The 20599-nt window shown below is 40.3% G+C and overlaps 1 protein-coding gene, 1 long non-coding RNA gene and 2 pseudogenes across 2 annotated transcripts; all 4 read right to left on the bottom strand.

Moving 5' to 3' along the window:
- Positions 1-1669: 1669 nt before the first annotated feature.
- On the bottom strand, positions 1670-6094 carry LOC139193959 (uncharacterized). The gene is made up of 2 exons (XR_011578546.1): positions 6003-6094; positions 1670-1880 (listed from the first exon to the last, which is right to left on the bottom strand). It is a non-coding gene; the product is annotated as an uncharacterized lncRNA (long non-coding RNA).
- A 914-nt stretch (positions 6095-7008) lies between these two features.
- On the bottom strand, positions 7009-8603 carry LOC103411453 (uncharacterized protein At5g39865-like). The gene has a single exon (XM_008350087.4). It carries the CDS (start codon positions 8188-8190, stop codon positions 7369-7371), a length of 822 nt encoding a protein of 273 aa, XP_008348309.2. The 5' UTR covers positions 8191-8603; the 3' UTR covers positions 7009-7368.
- Positions 8604-10400: 1797 nt separating this feature from the next.
- On the bottom strand, positions 10401-12653 carry LOC103418568 (subtilisin-like protease SBT4.9; annotated as a pseudogene).
- Positions 12654-17195: 4542 nt separating this feature from the next.
- Positions 17196-19368, bottom strand: LOC108169274 (subtilisin-like protease SBT4.6; annotated as a pseudogene).
- Between the last annotated feature and the right edge of the window lie 1231 nt (positions 19369-20599).

The raw sequence follows: 20599 nt of genomic DNA, 5'->3' as shown, positions 1-20599 counted from the left end.
ACAGATAGGGCAAGTGAGAAGGATACAAGGAAGCATGTGGAGACAAGCGTAACAGCACACGTGCCGATACATCCATTACTCTGTCAAAAGCAAAAGTATCCCATATCAGCAGGGTCGAACGTACTCTAGATTTGATGGACTTGTTTTGACCCTCAAATTCTTCAGTCGGCCTTATCTCTGGAGGAAACCAGAAAACCCTCCAGCCCAGTTCAAGAATAAGCCTGTGGAAAGTTACTTCTTCAAAAGCAAAAGTATCCCATATCATCTCTTCTCATTTTTCTTCTCTTTATCCTTCATGCTGCCTGCAAGATAGGGAGAATGTGAACAATCAGCCGGAGCTCTGATTGCTTACCTTGTCTGTCACCTCTTTCAGCAGATCCCCTAGCTCGGCGACTTGGGGGACTCCTACTACATGGTTTGTATCGCGCTTGACCAAGCCTGAAACTACAAGTAAGCTTCAAGTGACATTGATACATTACCTTGTGCATCTCCACCAGTTACAGATACCACCCCTGAATGGAGGAAGAGTACTTCCAGAGAAGATGCCACATCTACCTATGAGACAGATAAGGAAAGTCAAGACGATACCACACTCCAGTACTTAGAAGTTTCGTGGTTACGAGATCATTCTCCCACAATATTTCCTAATGTCATTTGTACTAAATCATTCACTTGTACTCACTAAAGGAGAGCTTGAACCTATGTACTTGTGTAAACCCTTCACAATTAATGAGAACTCCTCTATTCCGTGGACGTAGCCAATCTGGGTGAACCACGTACATCTTGTGATTGCTTTCCTATCTCTATCCATTTATATACTTATCCACACTAATGACAGGAGCAATCTAGCGAAGATCACAAAAAGTGACCGTTTTTGCTACCTAGGATCTATCTTGCAAGAGAACGGAGAATTAGATGGAGATCTCAACCATAGAATACAAGCTGGATGGATGAAGTGTAAGAGTGCATCCGGCGTGTTGTGTGACCGTCGTAGGCCACTGAAGCTCAAGGGAAAATTTTATAGGACGGCAATAAGGCCAGCGATGTTGTATGGCACAGAATGTTGGGCGGTGAAGCATCAACACGTACACAAAATGGGTGTAGCGGAGATGAGGATGCTTCATGGGATGTATGGGCACACGAGAAAGGATAAGATTGGGAATGAGGATATCCGAGGTAAAGTAGGAGTAGCCAAAATTGAAGGAAATATGAGAGAAAATCGGTTCCGGTGGTTTGGACATGTGCAAAGAAGGCCTACTGACGCTCCGGTTCGAAAATGTGACTACGGGACAGAGGTTCAGGGCCGAAGGGGTAGAGGAAGACCTAGGAAAACTTTGGAAGAAACCCTAAGAAAAGACTTGAGTACTGGGATCTAACGGAGGACATGACACAAAACGGAGCGCAATGGCGTTCTAGGATTCATATAGCTGACCCCACTTAGTGGGAAAAGGCTTTGTTGTTGTTGTTTGTTGTATTAATTTGTATTCTGATTTTACTTCCTTTTACGTTCATTGACTAATTTAGCCTTGATCCTGGCCCTAATCATTACTAAAAATGTCACATCCCAACCCGGGGTGACACACCCCGACCTTGATATTCCCTGAATATCAGGATAGACACGTGCTGGCCGACACCGAGGGTGACGAAAGCCATTAATTGATACAAAAGCTAAGAATAAGAAATAAATAAGGGTTATGAATTTAAAATACAATGAGTTAAAATTTTTAGGAACGTGCTCAGAGCATACAACTAAATATAATCACTAAAAAGAATTAAGATAAAATTGAATGAATAAAGAAGTGGGTCCTACATCGAGAGGATCCGAAGATGCTGCTGCAGAAGTGTCTTCACGCCGGGATTAGGTGTCTTGATTCTAAGTCCTGAATGGGGGCGCAAAACAAAGGTGAGTGGACCAAGTTCATATATATACAGTAATAATAAAACAGTTATCAATGTATTAACCCCACAGTTTATATATAATGAAAACTACTAGCATAATAAGTGATGGATTTAATAAAAATCCTAACATGCCAAAATATCTCAAAAGTCACATCGCGGAAATCAAAACAGTAAACGCATCATAAATCGTCTCGTGAACGCAGTGTGCTGCTAGAAAGATCACTGAATAAATATAACTCCTGGCCTAATGCCTGCACCTAAATCCCTATGCTCGTAGCCAGAGATAACTCTCTCCCGGCCCAGTGCCTGTCACCATATCCCTCAGCCTTTCACTAGGGATTATTTCTTCCGGCCTAATTGCCAACACCAGATCCTCGCCCCAGGCGGCATAGTGTCTACTAAGTACGCATAAATAGTTACGTCTCTCATAAATAACCACTTTATAGTATAAAGTCATCCATCGTCTATACTATAAAGAGGGGTTTTGAAAACATGTTCTAGCATCCTATCGTCATCCATCGGATAGTCTACCAGTTCATGGTTTTTATAGAAATAAGATATATCAAAATATAGCTCAATATAGGCTAATAATTTATTCCTCACAAAAACACGAGATGAAACCAATATATTCAATAAACAAGCTTCACATAAATCAAATCATAAACTCATAGGCATGCTAATCATTTATGCAATTAAACTATAAAATCATGTAATTTTAGAAGGGGTCCACTCACTGTACTTAGTTGACAAAAGCTGCGCCACTAGCGAAGAAGGAAACGTCACAATAATTGCCCCTAAGCACATAGAGAGCACATTTAGTCAAACTCTACTTAAACGATTGAATTTGGAAAAACGGACTTTGGAAACGGATTCAGAACGTCGAATTACCCTAAGGAGGGTCCCGGACGAAAACCCGAAAAGTCAACCCTAAAGTCAACGCTGACCGAGGGTTAACGGTCAAATTAGGTCTAATGGGTTTTAAGCTTGAAATCCGGGTTAGGGTTTAGCTTAAATAGGATTAAGATCTATTGGGTTTTAGAAACCTAGGGTTTTTGGGTTAAAAGGGTTTTAGGGTGAAAAGGCTTTAGGGTGAGGAAATGAGGTTTGGGCTTAAACCCAAACACACACACACACACACCACAAACACACACACACACACACACAAGCCGGCCTTAAGGCCAAAAAGGGCTGGGCTTGAGCCCTTTAGCAAAAACCGGCCCAAGGCCATTCTAAATAAGGCCCGAGGCCTTTGGATTTTAAAAACAATTAACTAAAATTAAAAACCAAAAGGGCTGGGGTTATGGGCTGAGGCAAAACGGGCTTAAGGCCCGTGGGGTTTCTAAACGGCCTGAGAGGCCTGGTTTTGCCGAAGAAGAAGGTCGGAAATTCGGCCGGAAAACCACCCAACTTTAAATGGCCATAACTTTATCAAAACTCAATGAAATGAAGCGAGACAAAAAAAAAAGTTGTATCCCTCGAAGAGACGAAGAGAATGGTACCTCACACGACGTCTAACTCGCCATGGTTTGGCCGGATAATGCATCAAAAGCCTTGGAGGTCGCAGGAAACTGGGTAAGATTCAAATGAGTATAACTTCTTCAATACTTAAACGAAATTGAGTGAAACAAAAAGGAAAGTTATAGTACTCGACGAGACGAAGAGATTGATACCTTACACACCGGCCAACTCACCGTGGTTTGGTCGGAAATGGCCTCGAAAGGGACGGTGCTCGCCGGAGGCTCCAGGGATTTCGTCGTCCTTTCTACAGCGGGAGAGAGAAAACTACAGAGGTTTTGATGGTGATGTCCTCAGCAGATGGCATGGCTGAGTGTGTTGCTCGGGGAAGAGGGAGTTGCAGCGAGGGAGAGAGATGAGGGAGAACATAGGGAAGGGCAAAGAGGAGAGAGAGAGACCGGAAAACACAAAAAAATAAAACAAGGTGGGCCCACGGGCTCACCAATTAAGGCTTTAAAACAATTTTTAAATAAAAATGGGGTTGGGGTGTTTCACGGGGTCCATCACATCCCGGGCCCGCTCTACCGCCGTAGCACGATATTGTCTGTTTTGGGTCCCGACTACGCCATCTCGCTTAACTTCGGAGTTCCGATGGAACCCGAAGCCAGTGAGCTCCCAAAAAACCTCATGATAGATAGGGACGAGAATATACATATAAGGATCACTCCCCTAGGCGATGTGGGATCTTACAAAAAAAACGTTGCAAACAGCCTAGATTTGACTTCTCTTGGTGGCATGCCTACAAACTAATAAGGGCATAAATCTAATCTCCATTAAAGCTGCAAAGTTGTATAATGCAGATTTGGTAAGTTATTTTCTGTCTGCTAAGTAAATTAAGTGTACGATTTTCTCCCCGTTGATAAAAAAAAATAAAAACAATAAAAAATGAGCAAGGGGACGCTAGGCTCAAAACTATAGTATCTCATATCAACAATTTCGTTTTATATAAATTGACGCATAAAATCTTGTATTTCAAATGCCTTGTTATCCCTATTCACTGAAAATGGAAAGATTAGGGTTGTAGACCAGCTTGAACTTGCACAAATTTCGACTTATGTTTGACTTGTTGTCATAGCTCGACTCATGAAAGAAACAAACCAAGCAAGCAAGCTTAAACATTCGTATTTCATACTGGTCAAGTTCGAGAGATACCAATACAGTCGCCCTATCGTAAGAAGTAAATTGACTCTTTTTCTAAAACGTGCTACAACCTTCATCTATGTCGACCTAGCCTCCCACAAAGTTACAAGCATAATATCGAATAAAAAATAAATAATTATGTGATCATTTCAAAAAACTTTGTTTGAACTTTTTGCGAATTTTATGGTAAACAGCTCGAAACACCTTTATCTTGGCATCGAGCTTGAATGTTTTAAGCTCACTTGAGCTCGGCTCATACGAGGCTAATTTTATCTAATAATCTTGAATGAGGATATTTTAGGAAGTTAGGTTAGGTCTAGATAAGAAATGTTTATTTCATTTAAATAAGATGTTCATTGGCCCACTTAGCATACTCTAGTCATTCAAATATATAGAACAAATCGAAGTTGTAGGTACCAAATAACATATTCATGATGAACCGCCCATTTATTGATATGTTTGGATGATAAAACGATCTCTAATTCGATTGATTCTTGTAAGAGTGATCTTCAAATGAAGACTAACAAATTGAACGGATCCGATCGTTGATTTATTCAATCAAGATGCATTACTTGCAAATGGGGATATGTTCATCCCCATCATATGGGATGCAAGTATTATTCATCTCAAAAGAACAAAAGGGTAACCTAAAATACAAGAAAGGCATTTTCTTGGCTTTTGCAATTCTCATGAGAAGCATCTACAAATGATGCAACACTTTGTAATGTTTGTGTACAAAATCTCACAAAAGAACACCCAAGATAAAACCAAGAATTGTTAATCATGTGCTCATCAAACGCCAGAAAGAAATGTTGTCCACATACATCTACATTAAATCCATAAATCACCGTATGTGACTTATGGCTCAAGCAGTTACGAACATTCACATTTGTAATTGCATATACAACCTGTATAGAAACCTAGGGTTCTAACTTCTATGGCACAATTTAGAATTATAGGTGTCAATATCAATATTTTCTAGAATTTGGCTGGGTTGTGAAAATAAAGTCGGGAAGAAAAGGGCACGGTGAAAGAGTCTAGCCTAAATCGTGATCATGAACACAGAAAAATTATCTTTTATCTCTGAAAACATAGCGGTCGATTTTAGGACGCCGGCAAGGTCACCGTCCTTCGCTTAGGTTCCGCTGGAGGAGGGAGGGAGAGAGTAGGAGAAGGAAGGAGAGAAAGGAAAGGAATGAGAGGTAAAAGAGTTTGAGGATCCAAAAGTAGAGATGAGAAAAGGGTAAAGGTCATATTCTATGTAAAAAGTCACAAGTTGGTCGGCAAGCAAAGTTTGGATGTCCAAAAGCTATCTTCTAAATGCCAGCCGACCAAAGAACATAAGGTAAGATGGAACACTCCCATAATTTACAGTTGCATACAGGTCATGAACAATCCTAAAATATAAATGACAACTATGGAATCCAACGAACGAAAAGTAATCATACCTCGGCCAGAAATATGCGCAGCAAGAAGCAAACGGGTAAAGAGATTACATAACTAAGACTCCAACAAGCACAATTCTGAAATCAGCATGTCCTAAACAACACAGCAAACACCGACGACAATTAACATGAACCCAACAGAGGAACAAGTACACAAGATCAAGCTCATGATTGAAAAAGGATAAAACACAACCCTGTTACGAGAGCTCTTATTTAAAATGCAGAGGAAATGAAACGAAAAAAAATGCACCAGATCATTCAATTCTCACAGAGATCAGTGAGAACAGATGAGAACCCTCTGTTTGGTAATAAGGTAAAATCATATCCTACTATTATCCAGCCTTTCATTGACGGTCTAAGAACAATATAAGTACCTTGATATATGTACTCGTATATCTGCGTGATTACTGTATACATTTATATAATTTCAAACTCATTATGTAGCACAATCGAAAATAAGTATGCATTCCTTGAAACTGCATTTCTCCTTTTATATGGTCTTTCCAATTAGGCAATTACCTACCAATCAGAGACTGCCAAATTAGATATGGCATATCACAATTGATCCCCACCAAGTACTAAGGATCAGAGGTTCAAATTCCATCAGACATATTCAGGTCAACATATTGATGCAACCCTCAAAGATCAGCACATTAAACTACAGATAACACCAAATCATAGAAGTCCTATATATATATATATATATATATATATATATATATATATATATATATATATATATATATATATATATATATATATATATCAAGCAATACAAAAAAAACACGTATGAACTAGATGAATGTTGTCAAATTCCAAGCAGCAACCTGACCGTAATCACTCACAAAGACTATTACACCAATTCCATACGAGTGAATAAAATGGGAATACGAACACAAAGGCCAAATCCTAATTCTATTTATGTCTAGATCATCATATCATCAACACATCCACCAAGAAAAATACCCACATAAACATGTACGCGAAACTGCATGGAATGCGAAAGAAATTCAAGAGTGGATAATTAAGACATAAATAAATCCAATCTCAATACATTTCATCAGTTTTGCAACCCTTTGCAGTGATAGTGGAATACTAATTATTTACATTAGCATTAGGGAGGGCATAAAGACCTCTCCCCACTGTATAATACAATCAGACGTACCCATACTAATTTGCATTTCGATAATAAACCATATTATTCAACATGCAGTTCAACGAGTGAATGAACATCCATTCCCTACAGATGCACAATCAGCCAACCAAAAAAAAAGCCACAAATCATTAAGCATTACCATCAACTATTCTTGAGTATTTATTTATGAACAGCGGAGCGTCTAGAGTATGCAGCAAACTGGCATTTGACAATTCAGCAACTGCAATCAGGACACCGAATCAAACCGTTTTCATTGCATTCGGTGCACCTCTTGAGCATTCCTTCCTCTTCATCAAACACCTTCCTACTCCCACTGCAATTCACACAAGGCGCGAACCGCGCATCCCCACAACCTTCGCACACATACCCGGGTTTCCGAGTGGGAATCCCTTGAAGTATTTTTGCCAATTCACCGGTTTCAAACAGCTGTTTGATTACCTCAGCACCTCCCACATACTTTCCCCTTATAAATACTTGTGGCAAACTCACATTCTTCTCACCCAGAACGCTCTGCAACTCTTTTCGATACGCCGAATCCATTGATATGTCTCTCTCATCAACCCAAACCCCAAACCCTCTGAATATCATCCTCACAGCATAACAATCCTCGTATGTCCTCCGAACTCCTCTCAAACTCGTCAAATACACCACAATCCGATCATCGGTGCCTGGCAACCGTATTGACAGGATCCGAAAATCGGGCGCCATGGATTTCGACAAGGCCATTGATTTCGACGGTCGTAGCTTGACCGTCAGGGATTTAGACTCGTCGGGGTTTCGTGACACGGGTTTCTCCGTTTCGAAAAAACTGCAGAGCTTTTTGACCTTCCCTTTGAAGGAGCTGCTGGCGGACCGCACCGTCTCGATGGAATTGTAGAATTTCTTGAAGGAATCGGTCTGGTGATCGATGGTGGCCTGGAAACGGGGCTTTTGAGGGGCATCCATGGGGGTTGGGTACATGCTAAGCGATCGATTGAAGAAGTAGGTGGGTTTGGGCTTACCCGCCAATTCGACCTTGTTTTGGAGATCCGCCATCGACCCAGATGAAAACTAACCGGGAATTTGAATCCCTTGTTATCTTTATGGGGGGTTTTGCAACGCTAGGGTTTGAATTCAAATTCGAATTCGATCGAGAAATGGGCAGAATTGACCGCACAAGTTAGGGCTAATTAGAAATGTCAAAGAATGAATTGATTATTTTCTGTCAACCGAAGAATCAATGGGCAGATCTGAGGAAAAAAATACGACCGTCGGATTGAGGGCGGTGGAGGAAAGAGGTGTGCGACGATGGCGATTGGGAGAGATATAGGTAGGCAGGTAGGAAGAACTAGAAGACGAGGGAAACGGGCGTTTGTTGGGATGTGGGTATTTTGTTGTGTTGTCAAAAGCGACTGTTTTTTTCGTTTATCCTGTTGTGTTTGTTTGTGAGAGAGAAAATGGCTTTTGAAAGGGGAGGCTTGTTTTCAAAGGTAGGCATTTTTATTTTATTATTTTGGTCTTTTTATTTATTTTTTTATTCTTTTGGTTTTGATTATGTCTGTTTGGTTAAAAAAAAACTAGCCTCTTGCCACACGCATACGCATGTGGCAATTGACATTTTTATATATCTTTTATTTAAATAATTAATTTACATATTTTAAAAAAAATATTTAAAAAAAGAAGAAGAAATGAATTAAAAACGTGAAACCACCCACTAAATTGGGAGGTTTTGTTTTTTTTTTTTTCTATAATTTTAAATATTAAATTCATTCAAAGTAAAAATATGGTTAAATGCTTTAGCTTCTTTTTGTTCAATTGTAATTTATGAAATTCTTAAAGGACAATTTATGGTATTTTGAATGTTTCACCATTTTAGGGTGCTCACTTTATATATATAGATATAAAGATTTTATATTTTCAAAGGTAGGCATTTTTATTTTATTATTTTGGTCTTTTTATTTATTTTTTTATTCTTTTGGTTTTGATTATGTCTGTTTGGTTAAAAAAAATATAAAGATTTTATATTATATAAGATAGAGGGAGGTACGAAATCATTTGGGTGTCTATGATTTGTTTTAGGGTTCACTTATATATATATCGTGTAAAATCTGCTAAACAGAGGTATTTATACTTTTCATGCCATACCTGTTCAACTAAAAATTATTGGTTGCACGATGAATGTGAGGAAGAGGGTGAAATGCTTTTATGAGTTTTTTGGGTCCCAAAAAAAGGTAGATTGCAACAACGAAACTACCAGTTAGTTCATTTTTGAAAAAGAAAAAGAAATAAATAAATAAAATAAAATTATTGGCTGCACATTAACAAACAACTGTTAAAACAAGGGCGAAGTTACATAGGGACAAGGAGGGGTGGTCGCCCCTCTCCTTGTCGGAAATCAAGTCCTGGAGCGATGGTTCCACCCCTCTGGTCCTGTCGGAAGTGATGAAATTCGATTTGTGTTGTTTTGGATTTCCGGCTGCTGCTCAGCTCTGCGCGCAAGAGTTCAAATTTTTTTCCAAAAAAGCCAGGCCAAAACGACACCGTTTTTTGGTCCTGGTTAAAAAAAAAAAGTAATTCCCTTTAGTGGGACGACGTCGTTCCGCCTTATGAGTAAAATTACCATAACAGACAAAAAATGAATTAGTCATAACTCACCATGTTGGGGGTTAGGAGGGACGGGCTAAGATGAATCCTTGGGGATGAATCTGATGAACAACTAAGTTGGAGATAGTGATAGAGAGAGGGAGGGATTGATGAGAGTCTAAGAGAGTTGGGTTCCTTCTCTTCTTAAGTTGTTCTTCATCTTTCTCTCTAATCATCTTCTTGCTCTCTAATTAAATCGAGCTCTTGGGATTGAAATTCTGGAACTAAAGGTTCAAAATGAGTTTGCTTCATTGCTTGGCCTGTCCTGATTCATATTTCTACAAAAAAATCTTTTGAATCGAAAATTATTTAGTTATTCACATTGTATTAAATAAATCAACAATGTTTTTATTTTTACTGATAATGACACCTATTATGTGACATATTCAAAACATGAAACTTGTCCAGCAACAGTTGTAACTTATTTGTTTTGGTAAACCATGAACGATATTAATGTCATTTACTATCTAAAAGTATTTAGTTGTCGGCATGTTTTTTAACCTTGCACTCTTTTACTTACGCCCCTTCCCATTAAAATTCCCAGCTTCGCCACTATGTTAAAAGGTTTGGTTTCTTTCTTTGAAAATTATAGGAAAATAATAAATTACAAACAGATTTTCAAGAACATGGAAAGATATACAATCAGAAAATACGTTTTATTTGCAGCAACAAAGCCCCATTGATGAACTCCTGATCAAGCAAGGACGAGTCTTAGAAGAATTGGACTTCGAACGCTGTGAGTACCATCCGTCCACACCAACGACGCAGATACATACGTACGCGATGGTATATCTCTTCCGGAAACTGTCACATTGAAGGTCTTTTTCTCATTCAAAGACTTGAAGGAAAGAACTTGAGGCACCACCTTGATGTTAACTCCCGGCTTCGAGATGGTCTTTGCCTTGTAAGTGGAGTTTGCATGGCCAACATTTTTAACTGTTCTTTGAAACTGAATCGAAAACGAAGACTGTGTTACAACTTTACCAGCCAGTGAAGGGTAGTTGAGATCCTTGGCCCATTTTTTGCCAGTCCTTGCAGGGCAAGGGCGTTTGTCTCCGGAAATAAGTCTAACTTTGGACTCATCCAAGATCGAACAGAGCAACTTAATGTAATCATCCTTAGAAGTTTCGTACACAAGGCCCGGATTTAAAGCTTTTAGAGGATTGATATGCCCAGAACCATATGAAAATACACCGGGCCAGTAGGAACCGTCGGTGCTATTTACAGGCCCAGCCGTAGTCATGATAGATGATTTGATGGCAGCTGGAGACCAGTTGGGGTGGAATGTCTTGATATACGCAGCGACACCAGCAGCATGCGGGCAAGACATGGAGGTTCCAGATAGGAAACTGTATTTCACATGCCTCCGGTCTTCAACACTCTCTGTGAGAGGAGCAACAGGTGAATATGCAGCCAAAATATCAACCCCCGGGGCAGTTATGTCCGGCTTGATAATTTCAGGTAAAATAAAATTAGGCCCCCGCGAAGAGAAGGAAGCAACAGTAGGTGCAGCAAGATCTTTTATTACTTCACTTTTTGGTAGTTTCGCTCGAGGTTTGCCTGTGGAGTTGACGTAGGACTTGACAAGGTCAAAATCTTTGCTGCTAAAACTTGCTGCAGGTAGTGGGACAATGCCAGAATCATCAAGGATGATACTCTCACTTAGTGCACCTATTGCGCCGACTCGACGAACCTCGATACTATCAAAAGCCCAACGACATACCACAATCTTTCCCTTAACTAAATTAGGATCTAGGCAACCTGCATCACTCTCCACATTCACTTGACGCATCTTTGCCTTCTATCAACGGAAAACTCGTTCCATTTAATTCAAAAGCGTTCACAGAATTCCCAACAAGCGTCCTTCGGTTTCCAAGAACCACCTTGTCAATGATGCGACGATCTATGCTACTTGCTGCAACCGTAAGAATCCATGGTGCTACACTTGATACAGAACCCTCATAAGGGCCGCCATTGCCTGCAGACTGCGAGGTTAGTATCCCTTTCTCCAGTGCATGGAAAGCACCGATTGCTATTGCATCCCGATCGAAAGGGTCTGCACTTGTGCTTCCAATTGAAATTGTGATGATGTCAACTCCATCAGCAATAGCATCATCAAAAGCAGCCAATATCTTGTCTGTAGCGCACTCCTTAGAACCGCAAACTTTATATGTAGCAATTCTCGCGGAGGGAACGCCTCCTGTTGCAGTTCCGTGCGCCAGTCCATAAAAGCTCACACCCCTTACGGGATTTCCTGCTGCGGTTGAGGCAGTATGAGTTCCATGACCAACATCATCTCTAGCTGAGGAACCAACGTAAAACCGAGCTCCAATGATCTTGTTGTTGCAAGTGAAATTTTTGCCTCCTTCACAAACTCCTTCCCACTTCCTTGGAGCTGGACCAAAACCTTCATCGCTAAAACTTTCCGATTCAGGCCATATCCCAGTATCGATGACACCAACAATAACATTGCTCTAGACGGTAGGATTTCGTTTGAGCTTCTCATTGAAACCCAAGAACTCCCAAGATCTTGTTGTTTGGAGTTTGTAAGATGTGCTCGGAAACACAGAGACAACTTCCTTCATCTTAGCAACCCTTTCTCTTTCTCGGTCAGTGAGCTTTGCAGCGAATCCGTTGAAGCTTCTTTTGTAGCTTCTTACCAAGAGGTTCGAAGCAGAGCTACTCTCGGCAACCCTTTCGAGAATACCAATGTGATGAGACAATGGCGAAAACACATCATCCTTAGGAAGTGATCCTAAGTATACGATATATGTCTTTCTATCTCCATGATTGACGGCTTCACACGGTAAGCTAACGAGGAGTATGAAAATAATGGACAAAGCATAAGAAACCAGGAGATCTCCGTGCTTTGCCATTGTTTTGTTTCGATGCTGAAGATCGTAACAACTGACGACTGACGAGTCTTATGTATTAGGATGAAGGTCAACAAAAATCTTATCTTCATTGGTATCCAGATTTTCTTTCCTTTAAGGATGAATATTTTTCAAACGATTTTATTCCTTGGGCACAATTTCCATGGCATGAAATTAATTTCCTTCCATGCAGGATGAACGAATTCCAAATGTTTAATGCATTTAAGCTTCTACACAATTTTGATTAGTCAACTATGACCAAGAAGAAAGTCAGATTCAACCAATTCTTCGAAATCTTTCATTTTATTCTTGTTTTCAAAAGCCGTATCAATGAATCATTCCATTTCAATTCCATTTTAATTAGAATCACATATGATCATATCATAGGCTTCCAACATGAACGAACTTATCTGAATTGAAGCTGTATGAATTCACGCTTCTCCAAATCCTATCGTATTGATTGTCAAGATCCTTTCTACTTGTGATGCTAATATTTGCAAACCAAATGATATATCACCAATAAGAAATAAACATGTTAATCAACACTTAAGTAATAATTCAATCATCAAATTCCACATTATTTGGTTTACAAAATTCGATTTATAAATTTGATCTCCCTAACACTACCTTATTTTATATTAGAAACTTCATCGTTCCCGCAAACATGGTCATAGTGACTAGCGCAGGTGTACCATAAACGACTGTTGGTAGTCGGGATCAAATGATCTTGCCAGAGTGCGACGAAAAGGATGGAGAGATCGAGTTGGGTGGAAGACATCGAAACAAAGTCGCGTCGATCTCTGCTGGGTTCTCGGACTATGGCTCGGCTCAGCTCAAGCGGTGGGGTTTAGTGGCTTATGGCACGGCTCACACGTGTTTGAAAAAATTCGGTCTAGATGGCGCGTAGCCTAGGTGCTAGGCGGTAGAATCACACCGCAGTTTAGGCCAAAAATATCAAATGACATTGCCGTAAAATCTCACAGGTGCGATGAAAAGGATGAAGAGATCAAGGTACGGGGTGAACGACATTAAAACGATGCCGCTCTGATCGCTGCTGGGTTCTCGGACTTTGGCTCGTCTCGGCTTAATTGCACAGCTCAAGCCGTGGGGTTTAGTAGCTTATGGCGCGGCTCACACGTAGACAGTGTTTTAAAAATAAGTAATGCTAATTGGACAAATTTGTAGATCAAATATACAAACTAAATAATGTGTTGCTAATAAAAAATAAGCATTTTAATCAACAATTAAGTTTTTCCAAGAAAGGTGTCATTTATTTTAAAACTAAAAAATATAATACAAATTTCTTTTCATGAGTATAAGGTCCCAAAATTCTCTTTACTTGTATCATCCAAGAGCGCTTAGTATATTAAGAATTATTTGTCGATTTGCCATGACAATCATGCCTAGTTCAGGAAACAACCCGACAAATATGTCTTTCAATTAAAAATTATTTCCCGCACATTAACAACCAACTTGGTTAAAAAGTTTGTGTTGGGGCCCCATGTTAGCTCTACGGCTATCGTTTTTGCAGCAACGGCAATCTGTTTGCCATACATATCAATTTTTTTTGGGTTAAAAAACAATAATAATAATAATTCCCCATTTTGATATATGCCTTATGCCTTATTATAGGAAAAGGATCCCCGCCTAATCATTTTCCTGAAGATCTTATGAATTATGTAATCGTATCCGTTCATCGTACATTGTCTGGTCAGAAATCATTTAAAATTTATAATTTAAAATTCAAATATAAATAGTACCTAACGAAAAATGACTGCACGATATATGATGAACGGACACGATTGCTGGATCCCTAAGATCCCTAGGAAAATAATCCCCGGATCCTTTTCCCTTATTCTGTAGTGCGACCCTCGATTCAGTTTTTATTAGTTCTATATTAGGAAGAAGTTGTATTAGGTTGATGTTGTGAATAATGGGGCTGGACTTGATCTTGTAGTGAGATCTTTGCATTAAAACAAGAAGCTCCACAAATAAGAAATGCTTCGCATAAATTAATAAAATGTGGTGAGATACTTGCATGTAAAGGAAAATGTTGTTGTGCCTTGGTCCGTTCATTAGTGCGGAAACGAGATTCAGATTACAACCTCACCAAAATCACACTCAGTTAAACAGAATAAAATACAAGAAATAAAGACACCGAGAAATTTACGAGGTTCGGCAAAAAATTCTGCCTACGTCCCCAGAGAGATATTGCTCTTCACTATGAGAATAACAGTACAAGTACACATGAGTTAAATCGACATAACCCAATCCCGCATCCCTTGCACACCCACTCATAGAATTTTCCCAAGAGCCTCACTCTACCCCAAGAGTTTTTTCACTAGAATACTTTTCACTCTAGCTCTCTTGATTTTTCTCTCACCCATGCCCATGCTTTCCCATGGGAGAGCCGAATGCTCTCCCCCTTTGGATGCTCTCTGATGCCTTCTTAGAAGAGAGCCGAATGCTCTCACTCTCTCTAATGCCCTGCTTCTGCCTTTAAACAAAGAAAAAAAATAAACTTTCCTTCCTTTACAAACATAATCATGATGCATCATGATGCTCCTACTTTCTGCTTTGCCTTTTGACCAAACTCAAAGCCACTCACGTGGCATTCCAATGGGAAACCAAAACAAGGACAAAGTGGAAAGAATCCCAAGCAAACATGTCTTCCACTATTTATCCGAAAGTGCACCACATTATTTTTCCACTAAATGCAAAGCATGCACAATTGCACAAATCATCCACTGCCGAAAACACATGGGTCACTTCATTGTTGCCAGCTTAAAATATGAGCCAATCACAACAATCTCCACCTTGGCGAATATACAGTGCAAAAATCCTTGCACCCATCACCAAAGTCCATTGGCCTTACGTACCAGCATGCACACTCTGAATCCACCTCATTGGTCCTATTCCGATTCAGTCACTGCCAATGCATGTGCAGCTGCTGCAAGCTAAAAATCACAATTTAGCTTCAGACAGGATCTCGACACACCCTCGTCTCCTCCAACAGGTTTTCCTCCTCTTTATTGTCTGCAACCTGGAAACTCGTCAGCGCGCCCGTTTCCAGCAACAACCCATCGAACCAGACAAAATTCCCACACTTCCTTTCCTCAGTACCATCTGATCACCTGTGAATCCTATAGCTCCACCTGCTGCAAAACCCCTGCAACACTTTAGACTATACATCACCAGGAGAAGTGTTGCTTCGAGTACCTAGAGGGCATACTCGAAGTCTTCCGCCACAAAATTGCTACAACCCAGCCTTGCATTCGTAGCACTGTGGACCCTTGCCTTCGGAACCGGATCTGAACCTGCTGTCTCTCTCAAATCCTCTTTCCAATTTTCTTCCACGATTCCAACCTTGAATAACTTAAGCAGTCTTGTGCCCACCATCATCCATGGTCTCCTTTGTGTATCATTTCACACCAAAGAAGCTTGCACCTGCTCCAAACTTACTGTATCTTTCCATGCATTAAAGTTTCACAAGGTTCTCGTACGAATCTGAAAGTGAGGTAAGAAGAAAGAGGCCTTTGTCTTCTTCCTCAACATCAACTTTCGCAGTTGATCCAAGCATCCCTGAACACGGCTTCCATTTCTTCAGGCTTCCATTACTCTCCTTTACCAAGAGCAAAACTGCCTTTCCCATTAAACTGTTCAACTGAAAATTCCATGGTGAACAACAAATCTGGACCTCCAACGAACCAAAGCCCCCAACGATGCTCTGATACCAATTGTTGTGCCTTGGTCCGTTCATTAGTGCGGAAACGAGATTCAGATTACAACCTCACCAAAATCACACTCAGTTAAACAGAATAAAATACAAGAAATAAAGACACCGAGAAATTTACGAGGTTCGGCAAAAAATTCTGCCTACGTCCCCGGAGAGATATTGCTCTTCACTATGAGAATAACAGTACAAGTACACATGAGTTAAATCGACATAACCCAATCCCGCATCCCTTGCACACCCACTCATAGAATTTTCCCAAGAGCCTCACTCTACCCCAAGAGTTTTTTCACTAGAATACTTTTCACTCTAGCTCTCTTGATTTTTCTCTCACCCATGCCCATGCTTTCCCATGGGAGAGCCGAATGCTCTCCCCCTTTGGATGCTCTCTGATGCCTTCTTAGAAGAGAGCCGAATGCTCTCACTCTCTCTAATGCCCTGCTTCTGCCTTTAAACAAAGAAAAAAAATAAACTTTCCTTCCTTTACAAACATAATCATGATGCATCATGATGCTCCTACTTTCTGCTTTGCCTTTTGACCAAACTCAAAGCCACTCACGTGGCATTCCAATGGGAAACCAAAACAAGGACAAAGTGGAAAGAATCCCAAGCAAACATGTCTTCCACTATTTATCCGAAAGTGCACCACATTATTTTTCCACTAAATGCAAAGCATGCACAATTGCACAAATCATCCACTGCCGAAAACACATGGGTCACTTCATTGTTGCCAGCTTAAAATATGAGCCAATCACAACAAATGTGATGCTGAAAATTTAGTAGAGTATGAAGCCCCATTGATGAACTCGTGATCAAGAGCTGTAGTTGGTGGCGCTTACAAGAATTGGACTTCGAACACTGTGAGTACCATCCGTCCACACCAACGACGCAGATACACGCGTAAGTAATGGTATACTTCTTCCGAAAACTGTCACATTGAAGGTCTTTTTCTCATTCAGAGACTTGAAGGAAAGAACTTGAGGCACCACCTTGATGTTAATTCCTGGTTTTGAGATGGTCTTTGCCTTGTAAATGGAGTTTGCATGGCCCACATTTTTAACTGTTCTTTGAAACTGAATCGAAAACGTAGTCTCTGCAAGAATGTTAACAGCCATTGAAGGGTAGTTGAGATCTTTGGCCAATATTTTGTCATTCTTTGCAGGGCAAGGGCGTTTGTCTCCAGAAATAAGTCGAACTTTGGACTCGTCCAAGATCGAGCAGAGCAACTTAATGTAATCATCCTTAGAAGTTTCATACACAAGGCCCGGATTTAAAGCTTTTAGAGGATTGATATGCCCAGAACCATAGGAAAATACACCGGGCGTGTAGGAATCGTCAGTGCCATTCGCAGGCCCAGCCGTAGTCATGATAGATGATTTGATGGCAGCTGGAGACCAGTTGGGGTGGAATGTTTTGATATACGCAGCGACACCAGCAGCATGCGGGCAAGACATGGAAGTTCCAGATAGGAAACTGTATTTCACGTGCCTCCGGTCTTCAAAGCTCTCTGTGAGAGGAGCAACAGGTGAATATGCAGCCAAAATATCAACCCCCGGGGCAGTTATGTCCGGCTTGATAATTTCAAATAAAATACGATTGGGCCCCCGTGAAGAGAAGGAAGCGACTGTAGGTGCGGCAAGACTTTTATGACTTCACTTTTTAGTAGTTTCGCTCGAGGTTTGACTGTGGAGTTGACGTAGGACTTGACAACGTCAAAATCTTTGCTTCTAAAACATGCTGCAGGTAGTGGGACAATGAGAGAAACATCGAGTATGGTACTGTTAGTTACTGCACCTATTGCTCCAACTCGACGAGCCTCGATAATGCCTATAGGCCAACGACATACCACAATCTTTCCCTTAACTAAGTTAGGGTCTAGGCAACCTTCATCACAATCGCCGCATTCACTCGATGCATCTTTGCCTTCTATCAAGGGAAAACTTGTTCCATTTAAATCAAAAGCGTTCACAGAATTCCCGACAAGTGTCCTTCCGTTTCCAAGAACAACCTTGTCAATGATGTGACGGTCTGTGCTACTTGCTGCAACTGTAAGAATCCATGGTGCTACACTTGATATTGTACCCATATAAGGGCCGTCATTCCCTGCAGACTGAGAGGTTAGTATCCCTTTCTCCAGTGCATGAAAAGCACCGATTGCTATAGGATCCTGATCGAAAGGGACTACAATTGAGTTTCCAATTGAAATTGTGATGATGTCAACTCCATCAGCAATAGCATCATCAAAAGCAGCCAATATCTTGTCTGTAGCGCACTCGTCAGAATCGCAAACTTTATATTCAGCAATTCTCGCAGAGGGAACGCCTCCTGTTGCAGTTCCGTGCGCCAGTCCATAAAAGCTCACACCCTTTACGGGAGTTCCTGCTACGGTTGAGGCAGTATGAGTTCCATGACCAATCTCATCTCTAGCTGAGGAACCAACGTAAAACCGAGCTCCAATGATTTTGTTGTTGCAAGTGAAATTTTTGCCTCCTTTGCAAACTCCTTTCCACTTCTTTGGAGCTGGACCAAAACCTTCATCGCTAAAACTTTCGGATTCAGGCCATATCCCGGTATCGATGACACCAACAATAACATTGCTCTCGACAGTAGGATTACGCTTGAGTTTCTCATTGAAACCCAAAAACTCCCAAGATCTTGTGGTTTGGAGTTTGTAAGTTGTGCTCGGAAAAACAGAGACAACTTCCTTCATCTTAGCAAGCCTTTCTCTTTCTCGGTCAGTGAGCTTTGCAGCGAATCCGTTGAAGCTTGATTCGAAGCAGAGCTACTCTCGGTAACCCTTTCGAGAATACCAATGTGATGAGACAATGGCGAGAACACGTCATCCTTAGGAAGTGATCCTAAGTACACAATATATGTCTTTCTATCGCCATGATCGACGGCTTCACACGGTAAGCTCACGACGAGTATGAAAATAATGGACATTGACAAAGCATAAGAAACCAGGAGATCTCCGTGCTGTGCCATTGTTTTGTTTTGATGCTGAAGATCGTAACCACTGACCAGTCTTTTATATTTGGATGAAGGACAACAAGAATCTTATTCACTGATATCCAGATTTTCTTTCCATGAACTATGAATATTTTTCAAACGATTTTATCCCTTGACCACAATTTCCATGGCATGAAATTTAATTTCTTTCCATGCAGGATGAACAATTCCAAATGTTTAAATTTGGAATAAGATTCTATACAATTTTGATTTGTCAACTAACTATGACCAAGAAGAAAATCAGATTCAACCAATTCTTCGAAATCATTTCATTTTGTTCGTTTTTTTTTTTTTTTCAAAAGCCATAAATCAATGAATAAACATTCCATTTTAATTAGAATCACATATGAACAAACTTATCTGAATTGGAGCTGTATGAATTCACGCTCATCCAACTCATAAGGTAGGCTGCCAACATGATCTGTGTATTTGTTATGCTAATAATTCCTTAGCGTTCCAGCAAACATGGTCATATTGATTAAAACATATGTACTCTCCCTATATATGCATACAAGTTCGAATTTCGCGCCCCGACATTCCCCGCTTCTATACATGCAATTATTTTTTCACTAGAAATCTTAAACACTGCAATTTAATCAAAAGACGCATAACCCTAGACTTGCAAAATGTTGTGCTAGGATAGCACCAAACCAATTGGAACCAACTCAAGTTAACCCACAGATAATATATCAAATGAAATGAAAGAACAAAATATAAAAGACACCAAGATTTTAACGATGTTCCTCAACAGTCAGTGTAACAGGAGTACGTCCTTGGAGCAGTATGAGCTCACCCAATAATCCACTATCAACCAAATCGAAGTTTACAAAGTGTTGGCAATCTCACAACCCAAAACCCCAATACACTCAATAACCCTCACTCTCCAAAGAAACAAATAGATAAGAAAATATAGTGAATAATTTCATCTCTATACAAAACTCAAAGCTAATACACAAATACAACTTTGATTGAGTGAGTACTAACCAAATGAGAGGAAAGCACACTTTCTTCTTCTCTCCAAAAAGGGGTTGCGGGACTCTTTTTTTCTTTTCTATTTCTGCTATTAAAAAACAAAGGCAGCTGCTGCTGCCAATTAAAACCCTAGCCACACTTGTGGCTTTTCACATGGGCCAAAGAAGAAATGCCCTTTAAATGGGCTGCTAGGCTTACAAATAAAGGCCCACTACAATTTGGCCATATATTCAAC

This window comes from Malus domestica, chromosome 02 (assembly GCF_042453785.1).
Source record: "Malus domestica chromosome 02, GDT2T_hap1".
In the NCBI taxonomy this organism is placed as follows: Eukaryota; Viridiplantae; Streptophyta; class Magnoliopsida; order Rosales; family Rosaceae; genus Malus; species Malus domestica.
This window is presented reverse-complemented; position numbering and strand designations above follow the sequence as displayed.

What these genes read in the sequence shown, in the direction of transcription:
- LOC103411453 (XM_008350087.4), bottom strand. Translation starts at nt 8,190, where the DNA reads ATGGCGGATCTCCAAAACAAGGTCGAATTGGCGGGTAAGCCCAAACCC.